Genomic DNA, 27,401 nt, shown 5'->3' with positions numbered 1-27,401 from the left:
CTACAAATTTCAAAAAGCTGGGATCATTTAGCCATTTAGGATGGAGTCGCCATCGTCGAGGACCATGCACAAGTTTTTGGTCATTATAAATAAGAGATGCTGGGCCATGGTCTGAGATTACAATGGAGTCATAAACACAGTCTATTATTTTTGGAAAAAGATTATTGGACACCAAGAAGTAGTCAATCCGTGAGTGGCCTTTGGATACATTTGCGCAACACGAGTATTCTCTTTTATTAGGAAACAGTCTCCTCCAGGGATCACATAGATTTAACTCTTTCATAAAATACAGCAGCGTTTTCCTGGTCTGAGTATGGGCTGTGTCAGTGCCAGAGGAGCGGTCAAGGTGGGGCGAGATTGTGCAATTAAAGTCACCACCGACAAGTAATTCCCCGGGAATGGAGGCTAATAATAGAAAAAGATTTTCAAAAAATTTAGGGCAGTCATCATTGGGTCCGTATAAGTTCACCAGTGTTATGTTTTCATTGAAGAGTGAGCCCTGCAAGATCAAATATCTCCCAGTGGGGTCTGGTATTGTCTTTATAACTTGAAAAGGGAGAGACTTGTGAATTAATGTAATAACTCCCCTTGCATTACTAGAGTATGAAGCAGAGTAGACTTGACCCGGCCAACGCCTCTTTACTTTTAACAAGTCACATGGCATTAAATGAGATTCTTGTAAAAATATAATTGTTGATTTAAGATGTTTAAGTCTAGTCATAACCTGCTTTAATTTAGATAGTTTCCCTAAGCCTCTTACGTTCCAAGTAGTTATTTTTATACTTGAGTCACTATCCATCAATTATCATCTGAGTACTGCGCTGAATATCGCCTAAACACAGACAGTTAGAAAGCATCATGGCATCAAATTGAATTCCACTGATAGATGAGAATAACCCTCCCCTGCTGTCTTCCAGAACTTGACAGCATTCCCCAATACCCCAACAATATGAAAACACAACATAACGCTGGTCCGATCCTACAAAGAGGAGCAGAGTAACGATACTCAAACACATAATCAACATTGGCTGCTCAGCCAACGGCATAAAGAAAAAAGAGAGCAGGGAAGTCTCAAAAAAAATAAAAAAAATAAAAACCATCCAAAAAATATATATTCTTCCTCTAGTTGTCATGTTGTTTCCACAGGGCGTAAAGAGAGGAGGTAAAAGTAAATAAAGTATTTTCACTCATGACCTCGATCTCAGTCATTATGTCCGTCATGGTGTAATAATAAGAAGAGAAAAAATAGAGGAAAGAAAAAGGAGATACGGATTCTCCGGTCATAGTTCTCACCTTCACCTTCACTCGGGGGACTATCAGTGAAAGTTACGCACCATGTCAGTCATTGGAGAGGCTTCGGACGAACGCCGCAGCATCCTCGGGGGTGTCAAAGATCTGGGACCGGCCTGCGTGTGTCACCCGGAGCCGGGCTGGGTGTAGGATTCCGTATTGGATGTTCCGGGCTTTAAGTTGCTGCTTCACTTCATCAAAGCGCTTCCTCTTGATGTGTGTCTCCCTGGCAACATCTTGGAAGAATTTCACCTCCTGGTCCTTGTACATCACTTTTCCTTTTGCCCTGGCTGCGCGGATCACTCTCTCTTTATCTTTAAAGTTGAGGAAGCGCATTATTAGCGCTCTGGGGATGTTGCGATCTTGGCGACCCTGCAGACGATGAGCTCGCTCGATGAAGAGCGGGTAAGGGAAGGAGCCAGACCCAAGTGTCTCAGGAAGCCATGTCTCCAAGAAGGTAACAGCGTCTCGTCCCTCCGCTCCCTCCGGCAGGTTGATGAGGCGCAGGTTGTTCCGCCGGCTGCGGTTCTCTTGGTCTTCCGTCTTGTCAGTGAGGGATATTACCTGCTTCTGGAGCACGGCAACTTTTTTTTGCAAAGTAGAAACGTCGTCTTCAGTGTCTCCAATACGCTTTTCAGCCTCTTCAAGTCTGGTGGAGAAGTCATTGAAGTTGCTTTTGAGGTCTTTTACAGCTGTTAGGATACCTGTAAAGTTTGCCGTAAACTCATCTCTCATGTTGGTTAAAGCTTTCATGATCACGTGTTCTCCGTCAGTTTCCATGTTAGCTGCGCTGGGTGTTAGCATAACTGGAGAGGCAGAGGAACGACTTGGATCCGCTTCGGTGGGAATAACAAGATGGCTTGACTCCTTTTTTTGTTTTCTCGTTTCCATTACAGGCACGGAAGTTGTAGCGAATCTATTGGGATGTTTTGGGGGGTTTTAATGAGCTTCTAGGATAGAGACTGTAGGATTAGCCGTTAGCTTTGGGGGAGCAACCGTCGACGCGTGTGTTCAGCTCGCCGCCATGTTGAATCTCCCAAGAAGCCACCATCTTAAGGATGTCCTCAGTCTGGGTCACACCTGTTTGATTGCTTATGTAAGTATCTTGAGTTTACATGAATATTTATGCGAAGAGCAGATTAGTTGATGTGTTTTATAACAGTATGATCAACTAAAGTGACCTTCAACCAGCCGTTTATCCTCCAAGATAACAGAGGAATCTTTTCACTCACACTGAAGCAATTATTTAATCTGAATGTTTGAGATTTATCAAGACGCCGCGGGGAACAAAATGACAGCTTTGGATTTAGCTGTCACATCTTTAGCTCCAAGAAAAGCAAAATGATCCGATGAAATAATAACTTCAGGGACGCCAAGAAAATTAAAAAAGTGACATCGAGAATTCATCATTTTGTTTCAAAAAACACCAGTGAACGTGAGTGTTTTCACAAACACTTTCCAGGTCACGAGAAGTTAATGCAACAGTGTGAGAATCACAGCTGAAGCAACAATATCCCTAACACATGATGTCAACAAGTCACAAGCTGAATGCTTTTATCTTTTCTGTGATGGAGTCATTTGAGCAAAGATCAGATGTACATGTTGTACAGTGTTGTGCTTCACATACCATTAGAAACTCTAGGGGGAACAGTCAATCAGGGAATGGAAAAGAATTAAAATTCACTGGCTCCATCTAGTGGTCATAAATACACATGGAAAATGTCCTAATAAGTTACTAAAGGAAAAGGACCATCCTTTTTTTTTTTAGCTAAACCTATGTATTCACATTTAATAAAATGAAAACATTTAAAAGTAACAAATCAGAACCAATACATTATTAGTTCTATCTATCGTTACATGTTGAATTTCACATGAATAACACATTTATTTGAAATGTCAAACATAATTCAAACATAATAAAGTAATGAAGATGAAATAAAATCAAATAAGTTGATTAATTGTGTAAATTGAACGACTTAGGCTGTGAATTTTAAATAACAAAATCTAAATATATTCATATTGATCTCTTTGATACTGTATAATTAATGATTCATCTGTGCACAAACAGAAAGACAGATCTACTGAAACCTACTTTACTGATACCTGATCACCATTTATGTCAGCAACCTCCTAAATATTCAGCTCTAGTAATCGCTGAACCTTGATTTAAAAAGAAAAAGCTTCACACTTCTGTCTTGACTAAATCAAGTTGTATTATCTAACCACACACAGCACAAGAACTGCCAAACAGCATCTTCAAGGAGAATCTGAAAGACTTTTTTTTTTTTTTTTTAAATGCTGGAAAAATAAGCAGTTGCATAATCTTATAGCCCTGTGGTGGGTAAACTCAGATATCCAGCAGATAGATAAGACACCATACTGTACTGTGGATGAGGGAACATCAAACAAGAGGAAAAGGCAGGGTAAATATTTACAGCATAGCACATAGATATTAATTTTTCAGCAGGATATTTCATCTCACTGGCAAGAACACAGACTGCTCCCATGCGGTCGCTCCAGTGAGTCACCACTCTGATCCAGCTATTTGTCCTCCTCCACACTGAAACAAAGGAGACACACCACTGAAAGCGCAATTTAGAAATCCTCTTAGCTGCCCATGAAAACACATTTTGTATGCTTTTCGGCGTATTGTGTAAATGACAAGCCATAGCCCAGCCGGAGGATATTAGTCTAATTGGCCATTAGGGAACCTTTGGTGGCAAAGACGTGGACAAGAAAAATGATTTGCTCTTGATTTTTATTCTTGATTCATAAAAGAAAGGAATGGGGTCGCTATCTCTGACCATGCATATGTTAATTTTTATGTACATACTTGTTTTGCATGGACATGTATCACAGCAGTATACTGTTCTCATACATATATATTGCTGAATTTAAAACAGATTCATAAAGCAAAATATCAATATCTGAATTCCGCTGTGGGGGTTGTGATGTTTTTTGGTTGTTGTTTGTTTGACATTAGGTGCGAGTGAGGATTGTTTGTTCTACAGACCTGACTGAGGAATCAGTTTAAGTGTTCGCCAAATGAACAACAGCAGCCGGATGTAAACGATGCCATTCAAAGAAGAACAAAAAAAAAGGCAGTTTCGGAAAGGAAAAGGTAAAATGAAATTTGTGCCCCGGGGCATGAACGTGGTAAAAGAAGCAGAAAAATCAGATTTCAGCAGAAGAGTAATGACTGAAACATTGCGTTGGTTAGTGAACTAGTCCTGTGACACGAATAACAAAGTCACTTCATTGCTGTCTTCATCATTTTCATGGTTCTTCAACAGCAACAACAACAAACAGCACACGTCTGCCCCACTTCTCCTCTGGAGGTTCAAAGATCACTGATCCAGGAGCTGCAGCTGCATTTCCACACGACTGTCAGAAGAGAGCAGTAGTGGCACATCAACAAGCAAGCTCATTAGCTTTTCATACCTTTTTTTTTTGGTTTTCTATAGTACTGAAATTTAAACTAGCAGCTCTGTGAGTGAGTGTCCTATAGGACCGCTGCAGTGATTTGCCAAACGGAGAGGGAGGAAGTTATCCATTTGAATCAGACTGCACTGACTCTGCTTAACCCTCTGTCAGTCTCCATGCAGCTCTGAGGGGAACTAAGTCCTTTAATCCCAATGGTGGAGTGTAACTAAGTACATCTGCTGACTGTGCGTACTTCAGAACAGTCTGTATCTACTTGCGTATTTTTCATTTGGTGCTACTTTGTACTTCTATTCCACCATCAACCAGAGAGAAATACTAACAGACATGAGGATCTGCACATGCACAATGTTATACAATAATCTTTACACAAACAAAGTGTGTCGAGGCACTGACCTGACCTCTGTATGACTTCTGTTTTTCATATAGTTGTTTTACTCGTTGACTTTTTCCAGATTCCCCCATGACCATAAACCGGCAGGTGCCTGTCTCCGTGGGAACCTCGGTAAATGTGTTGGGAACACAAGACATTGTGTTCGTGACAGCGTCAAGGTCCCCCTCACCTCTGTCACCACTGTCCCATAAAACATGCACACAAATAGAAGACATGCAAGATTTCCTAAAAACTACATTTTATCTTGATTTGACCCACATTAATGGATAAAAAAAACAAATTCAGTAGATTCAGGTCAAATTTGACATTTGTGGCACCAAAAAAGTATGATTATATAGGATATTGTATGTGTATTGTTAATATTTTGGGTCATCAGCTTAAAGAATGACATTCATGGCATTTTACTGCTGTCAAATGTCAAAGCAGTTCAAATTTCAACAAGGTAGTACATTTTGGGCAAGTATCTACTTTTATACTTTGTATAAAATTGTAGTTTGAGCTCTGATGATGTGACATAAGACTGTTTCTCTGTTATATGTAAAATCGTCATGTGCAAATAAGTAACTGCAGCTGCAGTGAAGTAAAAAGTGGAATATTTGCCTCTGAACAGTCAAAATGTATTTCGGTGCAGAGCGTGAGTCAATGTATAAATATAATGTGTTTGACGTGCAGCTATTGAAGTGGATTACTTCAGTCTGTGGAGACTTACTGTAAAACTCTTCAAAGGGAAAAAATCCTGAGTTTTGTTTGGATCATTCTGGATCTGTAGTCAGTTTTTAGAACTGAAATCGTGAGGCTCTCCATAACTGTCCTAAACACATGTGACGTGTGTGTATGTGTGTGTGTGTGTGTGTGTGGTTGTGTGTGCGCCAGTGTTGGCTCAGACCCGGTGACGACACACATGAGGGTAAATAGGGGAATAATGGCTGATGATGCTGCTCTGTTATCACACATCCAGATGGCCACCAACGGCAGACACTGGATTTATGCTTTGGAAAAAAAAAAAAATCTGTGATGCATTTCATCTGTACAGTTAATTAGCTCTCTTTATCATGAATGCATCATTTAACCACCACATCCTCACTGACACTGAATGAACTGGATTATATTGAAAAGTATATATGTTGTTTTATATAGTATCTGTAGGTTCATAGCATGTCACAGAACATGTAATGTGCAAACAAGTAACAACTGAGTGTTTTAAGTGTTTTTATATGTTATCAGCTGAAGCACTGAAGCATATTTAAATTACTGTCAGACTGGAGGGTTTTAATTAGCCAACAAGACTCATCCTGCCTGTGACGTGAAATCTGTTAAACGAGGTTTTCACTTTCATTTCAGGCTTATTTATGAAGAATAATCCAGAGTGGGTGTTCGTTAAACTGTGGATGCGGTTGGAACTCCTACATAAAAAAACGAAACTTGGTTTGACTTCAAGGTCACATTTTAGTGAGCGTTCTGCTTATTTTAGAAGTCGGTTGTGAATTAAACTGCGAGGAGACGTCAGGTTTCGCTGACATACCTAAGAGAGGGAGAAAAACAAAATAAAACACGTGAGCCGAAGTTAAAGATTACCAGCTTTCTCTTTTATTGAAAAATATAGCTGTTATTTCAAGGAAAGGAAAGTGAGAAAGGTAAATATATTAATATACTGTAAAACCAGAATAGGGGAAAAGGAAGAGAAAACAGTACATACTTGGCAGAAACACTACAGCCACTGAATAGAAAAAAAAGAAAACATTCTACAGCTGAACTTTGAGCCAGTTGTGTTTTTTTCTTTCGCAGTCCTTATCTTTTTTTGCCACTCACCAAAACCGCAGCTGTCGGGGCATGGAAAACTTTTAAGCAGACCTGGGGTAGAGAAAGTATTTGCAAATTCCTTTATATGGTTTATTCTGTCCTACTTAGCAGTTTCCCACAGCGAAACACGGCAAATGCCAGAGAGTTAAGACAATTACAAAAGTATACTTTTCTGTAAAACTCCCAACTCCACCAACTTGGCAACCCCGGATACTGAAGGTAAAACTTGCAAAATTCAAATGTCCTGGTTTAGTGTTGAAGCTGCTCAACGTTTCTCCTGTTTCCCACGCTAGTACCACGTAGTCACACACGGCTGATAACGAGGATTGTTTGCTGTAATCATCAATGGCACAAATTATATTTACATTAGTTGATTAAAACAACAGCAGATAAGGAGTGTTTTTTGTTCTTTTCTGTTAAAGTGGCATTGCTCGGCGAAGCGTTACAGCTGCCCAAAACACTCTGCAGACCACGTGTTTTCACAACAGATTGAAAACAAAATTCATAAAAAAAAAAAAAAAGCAAAGACAGCTTCAAATTTGGCCCATTTACATCAAAATCTCAGTCCATCTGACTCAAATCATACGGCATATCTACACAGAAATTAAAAAAAAAGAAACAAAATCTCAAAAGCTCCTGCTAACATAAACCCCATAACATGGTTTTTAAAAAAACATACTTGGCAATTTCCTCCAAAGGATTCTGAATATCTCGCAACTTATTCCTGTCGACACGGATCTGACACATTATAATAACCCCGTTGGCAGAACGGCACAGCATCCTGGTTCCATGTACACACCCCTGTGTAAGTGCCACAACAGGAAAACCACAGCTCCTATTCGTCAAATGTGGCAATTAGCTTTCATACACAAAGTGTAAAAATAAAAAAGGTTAGACATTAATCAAGACACCAGGAAGGAGAGTTCACCCTCTTTCTGCCCCAATTTAGAGCGCAAGAGTAACCTGGAGATAACTGAGTGAGTCTGCATTGTAAAAAACCAACTGAACACACACACACACACACACACACACACAAAATAAAAAAGCAGCCCACCTGCCTGTCTCTGACCTTGCTGCTTTTGGAGCAGTTCCAGCTGGTTGGGGGCCAATACTCCAGCACATTTAATGAGTAGACTGGGATAGGCCAGACGATTGGCTGATTTAATCATCTGTTCCTACTGTGTGATTTGGGTTGTTTGGAGGAGGTGTGTGTGTGGGGCCAGTTCAGAAAATATCTTTCACTCTCGCTCGCCTGGAGACATACCCGATGTCTATTAAGTAGCTGCGCTCTAATAACACTTTGTACATGTTGTTACATCCTGTCTTTGCCCTTAAAGAGACACACACACACACACACACACGCCTGGACACATGTCTGCACATGAGGACCATGTGTTTTCAGGGCAGAGCCGAGACTATTAATTAGAACAGAACCGTTTCCCTGCTGCAGCGACTCCCTGTTCAAACATTGCTTACATCTCTCTGCTGACCTGCTAATCCTACCAGCTTCAGTAATGACGTGGAAACGGCGACGACAGACATACACACGTAATTTGCCACAACCACCACCACATCTGTCCTGTTTCAGCACAGGACACAGAACACGTACACAAAAGGCCTCTTTTCTGACATTTCGCTTTTTTTTTTTTTTGTTTTGTTTGCAAGTTAAAAAAGCAGGGGCTGCTGCACAAAACACCTTAAGTTTTCTACTTAAACATTAATGCAGCAGCGGGGGGGTTGCACTGGAGTTAAGTCATTGATTGCAGTTTGTTTACTTTTCCTTACTTTGGTCACTAGGGTGTTTTGAGCAATGGTTTAAGTGATTTCTTAAGTATAGGACTAAGATAAGAGAAAAAACATTTTAAAGACCCCTTCACTCAGACTTAAAAAAAAATCTTAACTTGAGGTGTTTTTTTTGTGCAGCTGGCCCCAGACACTTACAGCAAGTGATTCTATAAAACATACATCATTATCAGCTAACACAGCATCGCCATGGTGAAGTAGCAGGAGTGATGCAGCTCAGACATTTTCCATGTCTGCTATAGTCCAGTAATTAAGTGCCATGCAGCCAGAGTCTATGCAACCGAGCTGGCTGGGACTGTGGTACCGTTTCTGTAAGAAATGAAACTTACAAGAAGAAAAAAAAATCAACTTTTAAGACCTAGCAGTGCACATTAGGAACAATCCATCCCTCATGAAAACGAATGAATAAATAGCACAGTTGTGAGTGAATTTAGAAGATGTGCCAAAGAGAGAGAGAGAAAGAGAAAGAAAGAGTCGCAAATGATAAACTACCCAACTCAAATACAACTGGCTACTGTAGACCAACTTCCTGATACTATTATGTACATAAAATATAGTAAAAAAAAAAAAATGGCAGAAATCACCCCCATTAAGTCAGATATGAACAAGTAATAACCATGTCATCTGTGTAGTGTCTGTGCCAAAACGTTGTCGTTGGCAAACAAAAGCTTCATGGCTGCTCCCATGTGCGTGTGGGATGACAAAGCTGTCAGTTTCACTTCTTGTCCTTTCCCTCTTCCTTCCTCAGAGTGTGAGCTACAACGTCCACGTTGCCAGCGACCCGGCACGTCCCTCTCCCCTGCTCGCCCGCTGCACCCGAATCCGATATTCATGTTGATTGACAGAAGGGAACGTGCTCCTCCGACCCCCGAGCTCACCTCCTGCTCCTTCAGATGAACCAGCGGCCTCGCCGAGTCCTCCCTCCCAGCCACTGATGAAACTCTGAGGCAGACACAGCAGCCAGAGAATTAAAAACAAAAAGAATTTCCCCAATTATAATAATGATAATGAGTTCACGGTTTGGTGTTGCCAGAAAAAGTGCAACAATCGACAAACCCAGACGTTTCAAGAGAGAGTGCAACTTTGTCTGTGAACCCGTCTGTCTGCATTCACGCACACACACACTCTGGCTCACGTGTCCTCGCTACAGCACAGTGGATAAGGCTTAATTGGGTTTATTTTGTGATGTCGACAAAGTGTGCAGAGATAGATTGATCTACAAGACGCTTAAAGCAGACGTGGCCCTGCCTCCAAATCCTCCCGCTGCCTTTCCCAGCTCGTGTTAGCCTCCCAACACCTGCTCTTCTCCATCAGTGTCCGTTTTTTTTGGGGCGCGCCGCCGGAAAACAGCTTTCGCCTACACCCGAATCTCGTCGTCATCGTCCTCGTCCATGAAGGTGAAATCCCTGTCGTCCTCCCCGCGCGGCGAGCTGTACTTGGCGCTGTCCGTGTCGGCGTCGTTGATGTGGTACGGCGGTTTCTCCTCGACGGCCGAGCCGGCGCTGGACACGGAGCAGCTGTCCATGTTGCTGTGGTTGTTCTTGGTGTGCAGCTCGGGGGTGTAGGGATCCACCACCACGGCCTTCTGCTGGTACATGCTGCGGGGCGGCCTGGCGGGGGCGCGCTCCTCCACGCCGTCGTCGTCCTCTTCGTCGTCTATGTGGGGTATGAGGGAGGGCGACGCGCGGCCCTCGCTGCTCTTGCCCTCCTCGTATCCGAGGTCGTCCTCCTCCCAGCCTTTCTTCTCCATCACGCTCAGGATGTCCCCGAGCATGGAGGGCCCCAGGTCGATGTGGAAGGACATCATGGACTCCGCGTGCTTCATCCCGCCTCCTTTGGGCATCGACGGAGGCAGATCCGTGAGCTCGCCGAAGTTACGCTCGTCGAACTCGGCGTCGAGCGTCGCCATGGCCGCCGCTCCGTTCATGGGCTTGCTCTCCATCTCCGCCAGCTTCTTCATGGGGCTGGAGGAGACGCTCTTCGGCATCTGGTTGCTTCTGTGCGTGTCCTCGTCGTTCAGGTAAGGTAGGGATATGGCGTTTTTCACGTAGTTGGACGAGCCCCCGGAGGGCGCCATCGTGTTGTAGTCGTACTTGTCCCCCCGGTTCACCGACTGGGAGCGCTTGCTGCTTCTGAAGGTGCGGGACAGCAGCCCCGGCTTGGGGCCCGGGGAGCCCTGCTTGGTCTCCGGCTCCCTGGGAGGTTCCCCCGACCGGGTGCTGAGAAACGACGTGTCCCCGAAGGCGTCGCCGCCTCTGCCCACGTGCATGGTGTGGCGGAAGTCCCCCAAGGGAGCGCTGATCATCTCGGCGGTCAGGTCGGCCCGGGACCGCCGCTTGGACTGGTTGGAGTTGTTCACCAGCTGCTTGAGAATCGGCATGGTGACGGTGACGGCGGCGGAGGAGTCTCCTGCTCTAAATCCTTCAGGTGAATCAGACGGGGTTCTGCGGGCGCTGGCGAGACTTTTCCCTCCACAGTTTGGAGTCTTTGGCTTTTAGAGAGGTTGTCAAAGCGAGTACAATTCCAGGTGTTTAAAGTGTGCGGCCATTCTGGTCCTCCAGCTCGGGTCTCATCTTACACTCAGATCAACCTGCGAAGGAGAGGAAGAAGAAAAAAGAGCATTAGCACCAGCGCCACATCACTACTTACATAAACCCAGACCAGCTATGCACCTTGGCAGGGCAACGTGGAAACATGCAATTAATAACACTAGGCACCATTTTACTTGAGGAAAAGTGACAGGCCACTTTAAATCCTCTCTTCTCGGGCGCTACAGTACACATCTATTCATTTCTCATCACTATCACATTACTCCTTCTACACCCCGATCTGCATCTGTATGGAAGCTTTTCTCGCCACTGCATCAGAAATGAAGACGCACTTGAGTGGCTCTAAACTCGCAAAAGCTTTATACAATATGTAGAAGTCTGTAAGGGTGTTTGTTATGTAACAGTGAAGAAAAGCTCACAAGTAGAAAGTTCACAGCAACTTCACCTCACTCTGAACCAGAGATAATACCTCTAGAAAAGTAAAAAAAAAAAAAAACACCTTCACATTCAAATGTATTGGTGAAATTCTTCAGATACATTTTCCAAAAAAAAAAAAAAAAAAAAACTCTATTGGACACTGTCACATTCAATTTTTCAAGTCGCTGCAAACACTGCTGTGCTTTAGTTCCCATTTAGGCCCCTGACTGTTACATAACCGTCAAAGACACAGGATACTGGGAAGCCAGAGCAGTTTGAGCTGGCTCGAATGAAAGAATGAAGAAGAGAAAAAAAAAGAAGAATGAAGTGGAGCAGCATTTCTTCAGCACTGATCGACCTAGGAGCACAGACCACGGAAAGTCCTGATCTGCTACATTCTGTGTTAAAACCTATCATCAACAGATTTCATCGCTACTTTCTGTTATTTTATCTGAGTTCTGGCCTTCGTCTACGTGGCCTTGACGGTGACATTTTGAGCGCCAGCAACGGAATATTTTGTTCCGTCTTCTGCTGCTTCGGTTTATCCAACTATCTCGGTTTCTCAGTGAGCGTAACATCAATTGGCACCACGCGGCGAAGGGCCCTCAGGTTTGGCAGTGGCCAAGTAATACATCAAAGACGAGGTATGTAACACGAGGAAAGCGTGGACGCTCTTGATTGAACGCAGCTTCGCTTTGATCCTCCAGCGAGCCCGTGACTTGACAGGGCGAGAATATATGGGTCTTTTCAGCGTTTAGACCCAACCGTCCATCCGAGGGTCCCCGGCGACTCGGGGCCTTGATACGTGATCTCAAAACAGTGGAGTGGAGTGGAGACGAGGGTTCAAACGCCCACTTACAGTGTCTCCATCCAGCTCCATGTGTTACTGACATTAACAAGGGTTTCAATTGTTTTTGGTTAAAGCCAGACAGCAATCCCATCATTCTCAGTGTTGTTGAACGGGAGCTGCTAAAGCCCACGCTCCGGGCCCGCACCCCTCCCTCCCCTCCCTCCCCCGGTCAGTGAATGAATGGGGGCTTCGCTCAACAATATTCCACAGCAACGTCATCCATGAAAACATTTGCATCTCTGACAAGAACCCATTCAACTGGAAAGGCGACTGTAGCAGCAGAGCGAACAGAGGGGGGGTTTGATAGATGATGAAAAAGTCCTGTAGTCCTGTTTTTCTTTTTTGTCCGTTTCTCTTTTTTTTTTTTCCTTTCAAATAGACAGATCATCCCCGATGAGAACTGAACTCCATCCTCTGTTGTGACTCCCTCTCTCTCTGCTCTGCGCAACTTCATCCAAGGCCTTCTTTCGGTGCTAATGGGCGAGATGTAACTGTCTGCACATCAAAAAGCACAACACAAAAGGCGGCCCCAACAAAGAGCAAATGCATTAACAATAGTACACGAAAAGCTGATTTTCCAACTTCTATTGTGGGGAGTGATTTGAGTTCAAGTTCACGCCCTGATACGACACAACAGGAATGAGCCTGCTGTTATAAAAAGGTATTTTAACAGCAATCGGAGGCCAAATTATAAGATTGTGGCTTAAAGCAAAACAAATAGCACCGAAAATCCCACTGGGCAACTCTCATAGTGCTTAGATTAATGCAGTATGGTCTATCATTAGCTAAACCCTTTTCTTACTCTGTGCCCTGAGGCATTAGCTGGTTAGTGACTGACCACTCGAGAGCGCCAACAGATACGGTTCCTCCCCTGCGGCTCACGGTTTTGTATTTTCTCTATGGCAACATCAGAGCAGCAGAGCGCCGGGGCCACCGAGCGGAGCTTCCTGTCCCCTCTAAGCCGGGCCGGAGACACACACACACACACACAAGAGAGAGAGAGAAAGATTTCATCCCCCTACATGGAGAGATCAGCCTCATTCAGATGGATTAACCCTTCGCCGTGGTCACATGCGGGGGCAATAAGACAATCGCCGCAGTGCTGCGTAGCTGAAGGGGAATGCTTTTGATGTGCCATGCCAGGAGGAGACATTCAACCTCCACATAAAAGATGTCAGTGGGGTGCTCAAATATCAAAAAAGGTGCAAAACCTCACACCTTAAGTCATTCGGGGAAATGGCCCATTTTATGTCTGTTAGGCTCGCTGTTTGATGAGGAAGAGTTTCCCTCCCCCCTAAAGACTCTGCTGTAGAGGGCATGACAAAAGATGAAGTACGACCTGCAGGCAGTCCTGTCATATTCAATTCTAGCCTTTCAGTGCTTTAAAAAAAAAAAAACGCACACAGATAAATCATGAAGAACAGAAGCTTCTTGTTAAAGGGATGCTTCAACATTTTGGCAAATTGACCCATTGCCATAATCACTATAGTCAGAGATAATAACAGAACGTTACGAGACAGAGTTGTTTTAGAGGCAAATGCAGAGACTGCTTGCTGAAAAACTGCCCCCGACGGGAACGCGCATCAGCGGTTTTGCATGAATTTACCAAGAAAACAACTCTCGTCTCCCAACGTTCCGTTATCTCATAGCGTGGTGAATGTGCAGGTCACAACTTGTCCACCAGAGCATTTTGGAGTTGTTGGATTGTGTATTTGATGAGTTTGATGAGGGAAACCAAGAAATCGCATGAGCCTCCGTAGCGTAGCTCTGAGCAGCTTGCGGCTCTGCTCCACCGCTCTAAAAATAGTTTGCACCGACGATTAAAGGTAACAAACCTACTGCTATGACTATAGGGATTATGGCAATGGGCCAATTTTCCAAAATGTAGAACTATCCCTGTAAAAATAACAGATTTATGTATGATACGCGTATAAAATCACAGCTCTGATGCACATATTTTGTTTTGTGGTTTTCACTAATTCAATTCTTGGGACCTTTTTTCTTTCATTTCGTTGTTATATTGTATTTCTTTAAGAGCTTTGTTTGCATATATGACTATATCTCATGTTTTCCTTTTTATTTATCAGCAGAGCTAGAGAAGGTACAGATTATAATGGATATTCAGTTGTTTTTGTTTTGCTGCTGCATTAATGCCTCTGATTTTGTCAAAGTATGGAGGATAACACGCAAGTCACTCATGAATAGATGAAAGTGTTCAGAAGCTTTCACTTCAGCGTCTAGACGGACAGAAAAAACGTGGTAAACACAGCCTGTGTCTCACACACACACACAGACTGCAGCCGTCAACATGATGACCGGGGTTTCCAGTCTGGCCTGCGCGGCCCATACTGTTACACTCGCTCTCGGGTCAGCTGGGGGCAAAATTCCTTCTCGGCGCTCTTTTCACAGGCTCCCACGGCTAAACACACAAACGGGTCATGCTACCATTACACACATACCCGCGGGGGACACAAAAACACGCACATATAGCTGACCGTGTTTGTGTTGGAGCACTAAATGTGCCCAAAGAGGTAATAAGTATCAGTCATCGTGCCAGCTGGTGACGAAGCCTTTATGTAACCGAGCACTCAAAGTGCCACATGACTCCGGCTCAAACTGAGACGAGTGGTGACAGGGGCCATGAATGATTAAAAGCATCTTATGTCGCCGGAAGACTGATGTTCGCAGAATGACATAACAACCGTCATGCTCATCAGCGTTCAGTCTCTCTCTTGTAATCCTGCAGATAGCAGGCGCCATGCAGGCCTCGGATATCCCATGTCTCCCTTTTTGCTGCTCAATGAACGGGGTGTAGTGGGGGCAGCTCTGGATGGTCATCCAATCACAGCTCAGCTACTGTCAAGTTAAACCACGGGCTGCAAGGGTTTCTGGGTTTATCTTTGGCTGCATTTTAATTTTTAAAACAGAGGCAGGGAAAGGGTCTATCATTTATTCACAAGGCGGAAGCCGGCACTCAAACGTTACAAGGACTCAGGCAGAGGGCCATTACACAACACTTACGGGACCCTGGCACTTTCACTTGATATCTAGAAAATGAAATGCCAATGGAATCTTGAAGAGAAAAAAAACAAGCTCCTCCTCTTAACACGGGAGTTTCACTTGGCAACGCCTGGTAATCTGAGATTATAAAAAAATACCAGAATAATCATGTCATATAATGATATGTCAGTATGCTGCACACACCCTGCATGTGACCAGCCTAGAGTGGGCTATAAATAAAGTTGGACTGATTAATCATTGCTCTCATTTTTTCAAATCTTATGTTGTCTTTTTTCCAGATCCAAATACAGAATACAACTACAGCTTTAACTTTAACATAAAACTCTACTAGTCTGTCTTTAATTCCTGGACACAGAGACTCTGCTGAGCAGTTGGAGAAAGTCCTGCTTTGTTTAACCTTGAACTAGCCAGGATCTCCACCATTGTTCAACCCTATTGTCAGCAACATTGAGATGCAAATGTGTATGCGAGTTACCCAACAGCTATCTATGACATTGCTAATCAATTAATCAGTGGGGGCTGCATGAGAATGAAAAGTTCTTAACTGACACACACACACACAACAAAAAAAAGGTCGACAAATTTCATTCCCTTCTACTTATGAGAGGCGCAAACATCTGATTCCCACGGGGGGAGACGGGGGAGGCCGTGTCAAAAGCCCTGAAATAATAACTCTCTGTTTTCTCTGTGGTGTCTCAAATCCTCGCCGCAGTGCACTGAAGTAGCAGGGGAGGGAAAAAACAGTTTCAATGTATGGGTTTTTCTCAAGAGTTGAAGTTTTATGCATAAGGTGAACCTGATTCTGCTCTCTCATGTGGCCGGTCGGTGTGTAAGCTTCCATCTCACCTCACAGTTTTTTTTTTGTGCCTCCTTCCTGTCCCTAACTCACTGCACTGACAGCACACCAAGAAATATGCTGTTTATGTAGCTGCAGGCTCGGCCGGACACGCCTGTCACAGCTTAGAGGGTGAATCAGAGGGAGGCCTGATACTGTAACACAAGACGTTTTAACGTGATTATCCGCCGTGTGTGGCTCTGTTACCAAACAACAGTAACTATGCAGAACCTTATTACCGCCTGTTATTGAGGGAACCAGTTCCTCCTGCTCGGCTTCATATCCAGTCACACGGCTAGGAACTCCTCATGACAAATGACGGAAATATCTTCAAGAGACATAAGAGGAGGATGTGAATGTTCAGACGGTGGCCTCGTCACACGTGTTGAGGAACATACCTTCGGCGTTTCGCACAGGTGTAACCACAGCAAACAAACACAACGCAACCGCAACATCAAACTGTGGGCAAACGAAGGTGAGAAATAACCACACGCACAAAAGAAAGACTCATTAGAAGAACCACCGACCATATTTACGATGACACGGGAGATAAATGTTCACGAGAAGCTGCGGCCGCCCTCATGTGCTGTTCTCCTAATGAGTTCATCAACTGAGCCAATTAAAAAGGTATCTTGTGGAGCTTTTAGAGCTGTAGTGACCGTGTGGCGCGTTCTTGAACTCCTCCTGCAACGGCCGAGTATATTATTAGAATTATCAATATCTGTATAGCTGCATCGAATTCCTCTGAAGAAGATTTGTTGCTGAGAGCAATAAGTGGATCATTTTTTTTGTGTCAGATTCTTGGAAAGGAGCTTGTTAGAGCATTAAAGATGATTACAATGTTTTCTAGTGAGAAACGATGAATGTAAACAAAACCTCATTTGATTCAAATGAAATCTCCTCCGGGGCCCCCCGTTAAAGAAAAGTCTAATTAGTAGAACCGTTCTGTGTCAGTGGGCCCCGTCCTCACCAGCCACACGCCTGCTATTAAATTCATCTCAGCATCCTCAAGCGAGTAGGAATTACAGAAATTTCCAAAACAACAGTTTGCACATCAATAATGTGGAGGAAGAAATGCTTGAAATGAACTAATTAGAGGGGCACACGTGTCACATTGTGTCCTGCAAACATCACAGCCACAGAAGCAGAGATTGCTGTGACACAAATGATATCTGAATAAAGCATAATTGCATTTAAAAGATGGTGAAGGCTGAAACATGCAACAGGTTGGACTTGGATGGAGTCGTTCCGATCGGCCCGGGCTGTTGATATATTCATTTGCAGGAGGTGGCAACATGGTGAACACTCATCATGTTCGTGTAAAATGGCTCTATGAGACGAGTCCAAGCAGCTGAGCCGGGCGAAATATACCTACATCAGCAGGACCGCTGCCCAAGTACTACAGGCCGTCTGTGTATCTGTGTGTTTGGAAAGTGTAGTGTATCAGCCTCCAGGGCCCCAGCGCCGCCCAGGCAGAAACAAAACCACAGGAGGATTAAGGGCAGCGTGTTCAACGTGAGCAAATAAAACCAGCGTGCCCGGGCCGGCCCTCCACTCGGAGCAGCAAATACTACACACATCCACGCACAGGAAAACACACAAAACTAACCTCCCACTGCCACACCAGCCAGCCAGCCAGCCGGCTCTCCTTCCTCCCCTCTGACTCCAAAATCCACCTTCTATTCCTGTCGGTGTGCCGCAACAGCTCCAGTGACACAATCGCCATGTGACGACGTTTTTAATCTTTCCAAATCCCGATATCCAGAAGCAGAGCACGGGCTTCCAAATGATTTCTCTGTGTTTTCCAGTCAAGCTGGCCTTTTATAAAGCTGTTACTCCTGCATGGTTGGACAAAGTGTTTTGCTCTGATACTGGGTGGGCTGCCGTGCCCCGAGGGACGCTTTTGGCTAAAAACCAAACAACACAGATAATGAACGTGTTTTTCTGATTATAAAAGAAAAATCTTAGCCCCGAAAACAAAAACGCTCCTCCTCTCCATGTGCCAGAGTTTAAAAAATGTGGAGGGGAGAGGAGGGGGGCACAACCTTTCCCATGTGGAGCAACATTTCCGTAGGGACCTTGGGCAAAAAAAGGAGAGGCACAGATGGAGGCACTGAAGAGAAACACTCCCTCAAAGGGGCAGCGGAGGGTGTCACCGCTTTGGATCCACTCAGTCATGCCAGCACAGCGACAGACGTTCTTTCACCGCGTCCTGCATGAAACGTACCCAAACCCTCATTACAGTGGGGGGGGATTGTACCGGTCTCTTGTGTTGTGTGAGTGCATGCACATGAGAGTACACGTCTAATTAATCACTGAAATCCGTCCCCATCGGTCGCCGACGAATAGACAGCATTCACGCTCTGGTACCAGGGAGCAGGACGGGAGCCAAGTGGTTGAATTGAGCGTCCAATCGCTGCTGGATGAGGAAACAAAGCTGAATTTCTACGGAGGAAATGCAAAATTCTCTGTTACAGCAGAGATGACAGTGGATGTGTACTGGCTGTTATGTTTCCAAAAAGTCAGAGGTGGAACCGGGTTGTACCATAGCAGAAACAGAACATTTCAGATCAGCAGAAAGGATAAGCCAAGGTCTGTGTGATAAACTTCACGCTGTACACCAACAGGACACACACACGCACACACTTGGTCAAATCAGCAGGAGGCTTCTCAGTGTGACTGGAAGATAAGTGACCGTTTTCTGCTTCTCAACGGTTCATAGTCTTTTTTTTTTCTTCTTCTTTTTAAATCAGCCTCCCTGCTGAAGTCAAATACACAAACCAGCTATAAAGGCCCCGGGCACCAAGCCCTGACTGACGAGACGACTTAATAAACCCCTGTGGCGTTAACTTTAAAATGACAACAAAACACTTGCTGACATTAGAGCTGATAGAGGCTCTTATATTATATAGATGTAACCTGACAGGAGCGGGAAATACATTCATAGTACAGGGTGGAGAAGATGAAACACAAAGCTCCCGAAACCACATTGTTAATGTAATTGTAGCGGTGCTTGTTGTGAGTTTTTGTGTAAGCTCTTCCTGAAGCGACTCTACGGGTCAAACTCAGAACACAGGGATCGATTACATCTGAGCAGCTCAGCTCAGCGAGATGCAGATGATCAGGGTGTCTGCTCTAATACAATGAGGGCGTCTAAGCAGCTAAGTTCTTCCTGGTTTGAGTCAAATAAGCTCTATGATAAACACCCACTAATCTGCAACTTGCAGAGTCTCACTGTCGCTTGAAAATCTTTGGATGTCGGACAGAAGTTTAAAGGGATAGATAAAAAATTTTGGCAAATTCCTAGGAGTAGGTTTGTTACGTTTAATTGTCCGTGCAAGCTATTTTTAGAAAGGCGGAGCAGAGTGGCGAGCTGCTCAGAGCTACACTACAGAGGCTCATGAGATTTTTTGTTTTACTTCATCAAATACACAATCCAACAACTCCAAAACGCTCTGGTGGACAAGTTATGACCTGCACATTCCAAGAAACCAAGAAATCCCATGAGCCTCCTTAGCGTAGCTCTGAGCAGCTCTTGGCTCTGCTCCACGGTTCTAAAAATAGCTTGCACCGACAATTAAAGGTAACGAACCTACTCCTAAAACTATAGGGATTATGGCAATGCGCCAATTTGGTAAAATGTTGAACTTTCCTTTTAATATCAAAACTTTTTTTTTCCGGCATAAAGAAACTGTTTTCCTGCATGACTGACAAACCTTACGTCAGAACAAAGGCAACATTGGAACAAACTGTGTAGATGCATCATTAGGACAATACTGTACTGCAGGACACTGTACTGTATATTGCTATAAAGATGGCAAGAAAACAGCAGCCAACAAAAGGAAGAGAGTCTGCTTGGTCAGGGGTTCATCGCACTGAAAGATAATGACCTGAACCATTAAAGAGCAGAGCCATGTGATGGGAGAGCGGCACAGCGATGAATGGAGCCGGGAGGGGTCAAAGGTAAAGTAACGCTAACTACATGTGCAACAAAGAGGTTCTACTACATTTGACTTGTATAGTAGCCTATTGCTGAAACATGGAGGTCTGTTGACAAGATGGCAGAAGTGCCAACTCCTCAGAGCTGCAGGAAAAGTCTTCTGAAGTGTTGTCAGTATCGTCTTACCACCACCCAGCTGTGTTTGATTTCTCAGTTTTCACTTTGGGCACGCCACTTTGATTTGTAACCACTTTGATTTCCTGGAAATGTACAGGATGTCGGCGAGCAGGACGTTTTCATTAGGGAAGCACATACAGATTGTCTGTTGTGGCTATGTTTACATTTGTTTGTGTGTGTGTGTGAATGTGTGCGTGGGTGTGTGTGTGTGTGTTTGTGTAAGTTGAAAGTCCATCAACGGCCCAGGGTCAAACTGCCACAAATAGGTTGGGGAGTTGTCAGCAAGAGTCGGTCTGTGCACAACAACTATACACAAACATAACACACACACACACACACACACACACACACACACACCCTGTTGATTCCCAACTGACAGACAAAATTACTTGCATGTCACATTGTACAATAGTGGAGTCAGAACAGACGGGAACCAAACCTTGTGGCACACCCAAACCACCACACACACACACAGACACACGCACAACAGATAAATATACACACATACACACACGAAATGGGTCTCAAAGGTGACCCACATGAATTTACAGTGATTCACTTTAATTCAACACAAAGAGACAAAGGCCCGAGATGCTTATCTATCAAGGTATTGTAACCTTTCACCACCGTCCATTCACAGCACCGGATCGCTGACCTGGAAGTGTCCTCCAGAGGCTCACACAGCGAGATGTGCGAGTCTGTATTCATAAAGGAAACCAGTGATTCTCACAGGGTTCCCCAGATAAGAGCCCACAATGGTTAATGCGACTGTTCCCATCTCCTGAACTAGTTTCCTGGCATGGATTTGTCAGCCAGTGAGCACAGAGGTGAGCGGTTACGCCAACAGCCCTCCTTTGTCTTTTCAGTGCGCATGAGTTGGACAGAGGGACCACCTGTCTCTGTGTCCACACAGAGCCGCTAAACAATGAGGACTCGCTGGACTGTAAACACACCAAAGCCTGGACCTCAACGGCCAGCTGCACACCACCAGGCAATATGTGACCCAGGAGTCTAGTCTACATCTATTGCACAACCACAGTCCTACACTGATGTTGTGTCAGTGACTGAGGGTGGAGGAGGAAACTTAATGTTGTTTACAGCTGGAGGGTTATTGCTATACAGTCAACGTTAGCATTTACAGATAACGGTAACAGTCTTGTTGTGAGCTTCAGCTGTTACAACAGGTTATATTTGCCCTCGGAGCAGCTCTTCAGGGCAGATGGACACTTCACTGACTCGGTATCGGAAAATGACAGTGCTAGTTAGCATGCTAACTTCAGTTTAAGAAACAAAGTGATACAAATAGAGGGTGAAAGGTGTAATGTACCTTCTAGACTGGTAAAAAAAAAAAAAAAAACTTTCTAGACTGGTCAGTAATTCTAACATTAGCTATGTAGCAATAACAAAAACTACATTTGAGGTTGGATACAACAGTAGTAGTAATTTAAAGTAGTGGTAATGTCATTCTTGTAATAGGTTCAGTGGTAAGAATGACATTTTACTGTAGGGTGACTAAGATAAGAAAAAAAAAGTGATTATCTCGAATATTTTACCCTGAGTTAAGTCAATGCAGATAAAAAAAGTTCAGTGGAACCCAAAGATCGGCTTCACATCAGCACCGTTGGTATCATCTTACCAGTAGTTGCTCATCAGCAAGTCAAATATCACAGAGCTATGACACATGCCCCAGAATATGTTTGTGCAGAACATACTGTCTTTGGAGTGGCTTCCAGAGAAAGTGGGTTTGACAGGTGCCGCCTGATGATGGATTGCGTTCCCTGGTGTTCTTAGAACATAGAAATTAAAGGTGTTCTCAAACTTCTGCGACGTGGGAACAATCTACCGAGCTAGTGTTCAGCTTCACTGGAACTGCCTTCACCTCTGACAATGACAATTGTGCAAACTTGTTCTGCAGCTTTAAAACAATGCACTTGAGGACATACACAGCCACAGGTGCTGCAAGATCAATGGAGTGCTTTAACAATAAGTCTTGAGTTGTATAATACTTTACTTTAAAAGCATATGTTCAGGAGGTGTTGCGTTGAACTGTCACTGGAGGTGGCAAGAGAGGAGTGGGATGATTTCAGCAAGGAGTGCTTTTACACCTCAGAGGATAATAATTCCTGTCGAACTGGTTATTTTCCTCCACAGCAGCCACGCTACGCTGATGGCAACCAAAACAGACGCTCGGGAGTGTCTGGGTGTCAGGTGCATGTGGGTTATTGGACAAAAGAAAAAGCGAAAGGCACGATATTTTTTGCTGTGTGCCAAATTCAGCTAAGGTTTCTGTTTGAGTAACAACAACAACAACAACTGAACCCTGAATGTTGAGGCTTCATATCGGTGGTTTCCAACCTGGGTCACAAGACAAATCTGAGGCATCATAAGACGATCAACAGGAGAGGAAAACAGTAAAAACCTGTGTGTGCTACAGAAAAATACTTTTTATTTTTGTTTTCCTCAAATCTTTCTAGGTTAGTTTTGCACAAACCCACACAACAGGCCTGGAGCTACAAGCACTGCTGGTCTGGGTTCAGTTTGATACCTCCAGGGCCACGTTTTAGTCCAGAAGGGCAGAAATTGAGACTTTTGGAAATGACGTTTTCTTCCTAACTTCGTCTCCTCATCAGTCACAGTGTATCAAACCCCTCAGATTAGTTTTCAAACTAAAACGGGGACGGCGGCATTTTCAAAAGTCTCCATTTCGGGGTTGTGTAGTGTGATGTCAGGCGTAAAAAGTTTGTGTTGTGTAGATGTCGCCTGATTGATGTAGATCTGATTTACTTGTTTCTCTTGTGCGTAGTTCAAAGTTGTATATTTTGTAAAAGCCTGAAGTTGTTGACATAATGTTGGATTTTTCCACCATAAGAAGTCTGTTCAAAGATCAACTCAAACATCCTCGGTGCTCAGAGTTCAAAGACCGTGCTGCTTTCTTTGCAGGCGGGGTGAATCCTGTGATTGTCTGAGACAAAACAACTCTATTTGGGAGGTTCAACACGTCGAGCCTCCATGTTTCCCAGTAGCAACCGCTGACAAGAAAGAATCACATCCTTCACTTTTGAAGTGATTAATACTTCACAGGAATCGGGAGGCATCCACGGCTCCGGAGCTGTGGATAACATTACTGAAACACTGCCAATAAGTGTAATAGTTGTTTTTCCTACATATTACAGATGCCATTTTTAATTTAACTCAATATATTTATGACAACTGCTCTGGACAGCTCCATTTGCTCTCAAACCGCGCCAACTATAATCCATAAAAAGAAATTCCTCGCTGAGTCTTTTCTTTTCCCCCACTCTCTCAACCTTTCACACAATCCATGTACGTGCAACAGGAGCACGCAGGGCAAGACCAAAATGTCAAGATATTCTCCCATCGTTCACTGTCGGTCTCCTATGGAGCTTGGGATAAAGGTGGGTGGATTACTGGGGCCGCAAACTATTTACACTGGCATTTCCTGAGGCACAGGGAGCAGGAGAACAAGTAATATAGTGTACATTATCACATCTGACTCCAGTTAACCAATCTGTATCCCTCCTATAAACATACAGTAAAACCCCACGTAACACAGCAGCCAGAGACACTAATAAAAAGGAAGGAAATTAGTTGCCCTCCACTTTAACCAACAGCCTGAAGTTGGTGTGTTTTCACAAGTGCAAATGAGACGCCCCAGCCCCCCCCACTCCTCTGCTCCCTCTTTCCAGTATAAAACAGTAATGACCTCAGCGCATTCAGAGTCGGGCAGGTAGCCAGCTTCCTCACTACGCAGCAGCAGTATTCTCCAGAGCAAACTGAAATAGCAAGAAGAAAAAAAAAGCACAGTCAGAGATGACACACACACATACTCACACACGTACTCCCCCCCCCCCCCCCTCCTCTCTCTCTCTTCTGACTAGGCAGCCAACACAATAGATCTTGATGGAGAGATATCTGCCTGGCAGCTCGTGGGAGAAGCCGTACACTGAGGCGGAGGGGGGGGGGGAGAGCTGAAAGGCCCGGAGTGTGTGGAGCGATAATGCACCACTTTTGTCACCGAGAGGACAGACACAAGATGACGCAGGGAAGAAGTGGCCCCAGCTGGTGTGAACAGCGATCAGGCAGCAGGAGGAGTCCGACCTTGGTCTCCGTCTCTCTGGTCGAAACTCAAGGTGCAGAGTGGAGCTTTATTTCCCCCCTCAACGGCCTCATTGCTGCTGCTGCTGCTGCTGCTGCTGGGTAAATGATTCATCAGGAAAAATGACAAATACTGACCGACTTCAAGGCTATTGTTAGGGTGTGGTTGTGTGTATGTGTATGTGTGTGTCTGTGTGTGTAGGAGGAGGTCAGAGGGCAAGAGTCGTACAAAGACAACACCAAAGCCAAGCTCATTTGTCAACACGTCCTCCTCCTTGTGTCCAGACTTGACAGTTTAACCAGAACAAAGCTTTGATTGCTTGATGATGAGCGCGGAATAATGAAAGCAAACGTTATAAAAACGGGTCCTGCACGCTTTTTACGGCCCGTGTAGTTAAAAGTCAGGCTACACACACACACACACTCTAACACGGCCTTCAATTACAGCATGATGGATGAGGCTGGGCAGGTATACGGCCACAGTGGCAATTCTGGAGTAAATTACCCAGTTCATCAGGCGTGATGACCATGAGAGGCAAGTGCCAGGTCCGTAAACACAAACAGGAACCACTCGCTAATGAAGCGGGAAGCTGGGACGAATCAGGGATGCCGTTGAAGGAGGGCCGCGCAGGTTTGTTCGATTCCCACAGATTGCACTGCGTGTTGCTGTGAGGAGTCCATCTGCTCTGATTAGACCATGTCCTCTCCTGCAGCTGAGAGACTCCACAGCCCAGTTCCCACCAGCGAGCATCACTACACTCCCCTGAACAAGTTGAGTTATTAGTGATTTGTAATAGGCTACGCAAGTCCAAGAGGTCTGTGGGCTCTTGTGGGGAGGGGGGAGGGGTTAGGGGGGTCCTATTGGGGATTTAAAATGTGTAACAGTTTACTTTCACTGTTATATTTAACCCAGTTAATGACTCCTTTCATCTACAGCTTTGGCCTCGCCTTGAAAACAGATTATTATGTAATTTTATAATGAATTATACAAAGTAGGATTGGGCCCTCTGTGCCAAAATCTAATCAGGCCAGTGATCTAGCTCTTCCATACTTAGAGATACAAAAAAGGAAAGAAAGAAAAAAGTTTTGAGGAGCTCTGTGTAAGTTCATGGTCAAGATCCAGACTGAGAATCATCATCAGACTTTTTTTTACCAAAGACAGAAAAGTAAAGTTCCTCCATACTTATCAGGCAGAAACTCCCACAGGATTTGGAGAGAGTGAATCATTTTAGACTCATTAACTTTTTAAGACTGGAGTGGACTAGAGTGGAGTGGAGTCGTCCATAATGTTGTGGTGTCCTGCGGGCTGGAGGCTGGAGGACACAGAGAGGACGCCACAGGGCTCATTGTTGTCGCTCCATATGGGGACAGCTCGGTGAGACTGCCTGGCGCTGATTGTCCGCAGGCGGATTTGACATTCAAATGAGATGCAGATTTCACAACTTCAACCTACACGTCCAACCCCCCCGCAACCCACCCGACACCCACTTTACTTTAGAAGAGAGGGGAAAACTCTTATTAAAACACACAACTCGACTAAAGTAAGAGCAAGTAAGATTATTATAGCGAAAGAGTCACATGAAGATAATGTTACCTTTCTGCGCGGGTTCCAGGCGGGGAGAAGGGGAAGTTTCACTCCTCGGGGTTATATTCCACGGAACACGGGACAAAGTGTTGGTGTCACCGGGAGAGAAGTTTAGTTTCCTCCGCGGGAGAAGCCGGAGAGTTGAAGCAGCAACAGCAGTAGCAGCAGCAGCTCAGTCCGCGTCTATGAGCTCCAGCGTCCGTTTAGTTCGCTTCACTGTGGCGCACAAAGCCTCCCTCTCCCTCCCTCCCTCCTCTTCCAACCAGCCAACTCCCCCCACACCACCGCCACCACCAACCTCCTCCCTCCTCATGTGCCGGGGAGAGCACCACCTCCTGCTGCGGTTTAAAGGGCCAGAGTCCTGCTTCCCCACAAACACACAACAATAGGCAGAAGTTCAACTGCTCCCAGGCGCAGTTCACATCCTATACATTATGCAACAGTTCCGAAGAAATTCACACTTGAATAAGTGTAAGGAGGAGGGAAATGGAGTAAAAGTTTCAAAATAAAAGCACTGGCTTGGTCCCTCTGGTTTAGATCTGACTATAGGCTACATGACATCATTTGATGATTACTGTGCTGAAATATGAGAGTCACTGTTGTAGGATCATCTGAACTGGAGCTGGTTTCAGCTGCTTTGTATCCAGTTTTACACACATGGAAACAGGTTTTATGGACTTTAAGTGAGATATTTGAACATTTAGTGAACTGAAACCATGTGAGGAGTTTAACCATCGGAGGCCAAACAGTTGGAAACCATTGTGTAATATTTTGATTTAATGGAGTAGCTATTAAGTATTGGGCAATAGGGATTGTTGAGTAAGATGGGGTAGGCTACAAGTACATCCATCCATCTACTCAGTGGTTATATGACTTATCTTTGGCCCAGGGTTTGAACCCAGAACAGTGAGGCAACAATGCTAACCACCATACCACAGGCTACTGCCCAGCTCAGTATATCACTTCAGTAAATGTACTTAGTTTCTTTACAGCACTATTTCCAAGCCATCACTTCAGAACTACCAGCAATTAAATAAAAAATGTGTGATTGTGTGAGTGTGGCTAGTGGAATAAAGTGCTTTGAGTGCTGTCCATTCACAGTGACCTTAAATACGTCAACCACCAAAATCTAATCAGTTCACCCTTGAGATAGTTGTGTGATGACACTGCTAATGTATCTGAG

General features: G+C 44.5%; 1 protein-coding gene and 1 long non-coding RNA gene across 2 annotated transcripts; one reads left to right on the top strand and one right to left on the bottom strand.

The window, feature by feature from the left end:
- Window positions 1–2,352: 2,352 nt before the first annotated feature.
- On the top strand, window positions 2,353–5,405 carry LOC311002366. The gene is made up of 2 exons (XR_014596239.1): window positions 2,353–2,386; window positions 4,274–5,405. It is a non-coding gene; the product is annotated as an uncharacterized lncRNA (long non-coding RNA).
- A 1,327-nt stretch (window positions 5,406–6,732) lies between these two features.
- On the bottom strand, window positions 6,733–26,442 carry cdc42ep4b (CDC42 effector protein (Rho GTPase binding) 4b). The gene is made up of 2 exons (XM_083994492.1): window positions 26,228–26,442; window positions 6,733–11,318 (listed from the first exon to the last, which is right to left on the bottom strand). Exon 2 carries the CDS (start codon window positions 11,106–11,108, stop codon window positions 10,086–10,088), a length of 1,023 nt encoding a protein of 340 aa, XP_083850618.1. The 5' UTR covers window positions 11,109–11,318; window positions 26,228–26,442; the 3' UTR covers window positions 6,733–10,085.
- Between the last annotated feature and the right edge of the window lie 959 nt (window positions 26,443–27,401).

Source organism: Trachurus trachurus, assembly GCF_905171665.1.
Source record: "Trachurus trachurus genome assembly, chromosome: 19".
Lineage (NCBI taxonomy): Eukaryota > Metazoa > Chordata > Actinopteri > Carangiformes > Carangidae > Trachurus > Trachurus trachurus.
Note: the sequence above shows the minus strand (reverse complement) of the source record. Positions and strands in the feature narration are given on the sequence as shown.